The sequence below is a fragment of the Octopus bimaculoides genome, chromosome 5 (genome assembly GCF_001194135.2).
Source record: "Octopus bimaculoides isolate UCB-OBI-ISO-001 chromosome 5, ASM119413v2, whole genome shotgun sequence".
Classification (NCBI taxonomy): Eukaryota; Metazoa; Mollusca; class Cephalopoda; order Octopoda; family Octopodidae; genus Octopus; species Octopus bimaculoides.
Window position 1 is genome coordinate 76,026 of NC_068985.1, and position 2,569 is coordinate 78,594.

General features: G+C 40.8%; 1 protein-coding gene across 8 annotated transcripts in view; it reads left to right on the forward strand.

Annotated features, from left to right (window-relative positions):
- LOC106873773 (E3 ubiquitin-protein ligase MIB2) overlaps positions 1–2,569 on the forward strand; it is a 58,923-nt gene that overhangs the window by 37,632 nt on the left and 18,722 nt on the right. For all 8 annotated transcript variants that reach the window (XM_014921273.2, XM_014921276.2, XM_014921277.2 and 5 more), the window contains exon 8: positions 1,194–1,400. In XM_014921273.2, coding sequence (XP_014776759.1) covers positions 1,194–1,400 — 207 coding nt within the window. The remainder of the gene's footprint in view (positions 1–1,193; positions 1,401–2,569) is intronic.

Consider the following 2,569-nt stretch of genomic DNA (forward strand, 5'->3'; position numbering starts at 1 on the left):
ATATATATATATATATATACATATATATATATATATATAGCAGAACCTTGGAAGTAGTGATTACACAAATGAGGGGTAAAACTTACTAGTTACTCATCAGGCCAATCTTTATTCACAGACACAGCAATCCCAGCTGCTAGCCATAAACTATAAAGTAACTTTCTACAGCTTTTCAGACTTCATTATGGGAGAAATTTACATTATTCTATGAACTACTCAAAGCTTACTTGTGTCCTACACCTTTGTCTTTGGGTCTTACACACATATATACTGTTAAGTTCTTGGATTATAATATCATAGAGAACAACCTGCCAAATGAAATCAACTGAGTACTTTTAACAAAGTACATTCTTTAAATCAAGACACCCAACAAGATGCATTCTGCACCAGAGGATGCAACAGAACAAGTTGTACAGTAACCCACCATCAGTGAACCGATGCAAGATGGGTTGAAATGATCATTGTGATGAATAAAGACTCTGGTGAACACCGTTTTCCGTTTCCCTCATTCATTATATATATATCACATATGTGGCACGTGAAAAGACATTCGAGCGAGTTCGTTGCCAGTACTGCTGGACTGGCCCTTGTGCAGGTGGCGCGTAAAATACACCATTTTGAGCGTGGCTGTTGTCAGTACCTCCTGACTGGCTTTCGTGCTGGTGGCACATAAAAGCACCCACTACACTCTCTGAGTGGTTGGCGTTAGGAAGGGCATCCAGCTGTAGAAACTCTGCCAAATCAGATTGGAGCCTGGTGTAGCCATCTGGTTTCACCAGTCCTCCGTCAAATCGTCCAACCCATGCTAGCATGGAAAGCGGATGTTAAACGATGATGATGATATTAATGTGTGTGTGTGTACATTAATTGTATGGATGTAGGCACTAACTGCCTCAGTATCTTTATGAACCCCTTCTTAAGATAGCAACATCAAAACTATACATTAGCCATTTGTTCTACTTTCCTAAAACGTACTAAAGTGAAGGATAAATGCAGATCAAGCTGAAACAATGTGTTTATGGCACCTTGTGTCATGTCTATAACGCATGCACATAGAAAGTTGGCTTCACTAACACATATCAAATATGCACAATCAGTTTGATCAAGTACCCTGTAGAAGACAGTAATGGCACATTGATATCCACCCTAATTTTCATGTAACATTTTAATTTTCTATTTTTACTTCTGCAAAGGTTTCAGTGAAAATGGAAATGAACTATATGAAAATGACACCATTCCTTTTAGCCGTCTCCCGTGGTCACCTCGGAATGATCCACAAATTGATAGCAAGGGGTGCAGAAGTAAATGCTCGCAACAATGAAGGCAACAATTGCCTGCACCTTGCTGTGAAGAAGGAGGTATTTCATTCTGAGGAAGAACCCTTAATTATTTTAAATGAGGTAAGTTTTAAAATTGCTTGTTAGTATATGTGTGTGTGAGAAAGAGAGAGTGAAGGAGAGAGAGAGAGAGAAACAGACACTTTGATTGTCATCTCTCAATTCACAGCCATCAACCCCTTTTCCTTTACAATTAAGTAACCCAGTCTTCTTGATAACCCTAGTTATATTTTGTAACTAACAACATCCCATGTCCATCTACCCTCAAAGGCATGGCCTCTCCTCCGTAAAGAAAGTAATCCATCTTTGATCATCATCATCATCATCAAAAGAAGAAATATTCCTTACTAATAATGATACATGGTAGAAAAGAGGTTTGTGTGACATGATAGCCAATAACCTTTATAGTGTTGGTGTCCTGATAAATACATCCAGTCCATTCTATGAAGAATTCTTACCGAAACAGCTCCCTATCATACTTTTTTTATATGATATATATGCTCTGACATTTTGTGCAAATGCCATAAAAATGTTGAATCTCAAAACACTAGAGAATGGATACAACAAAGCAAAGTCCTTAGAGAGTTTTCCCTGCATTTAAATATTGTACAACTATATATATTAGGCCTCACCGAGGCAATGACTTCTGACCGAGACCTTTGGAAATATACTGTGCGTGAGAAGACCCGGCAAGCCAAGTAAGACCAAAATCCAACGCCTCTGCCTGGGGTGTAGCCAGCACACTTACGCATAACACTCCTTCTTTGGACAATAAACTCTGCTTGCGAAGACCTGTTGGGGCAAGCGAAAGCGAAATCGTGATGGCACCTGTACCAGTAGATCACTAAGAGCACCGTCCGAGCGTGATCATTGCTAGAGCACCAGCTGTCTGGTTTTTGTGCCGGGGGCATGTAAATAGCACCATTTGAGCGTGATCATTACCAACATTGCCCTCCTGGCACATGAAAAGACAGTACCGCTGGACTGGCTCCTGTGCAGGTGGCACATAAAATACACCATTTCGAGCGTGGCCGTTGCCAGTACCTCCTGACTGGCCTTCGTGCCGGTGGCACGTAAAAACACCCACTACACTCTTGGAGTGGTTGGCATTAGGAAGGGCATCCAGCTGTAGAAACTCTGCCAAATCGTCCAACCCATGCTAGCATGGAAAGTGGACGTTAAACGATGATATATATATATATATCGTCGTCGTCGTTTAACGTCTGCTTTCC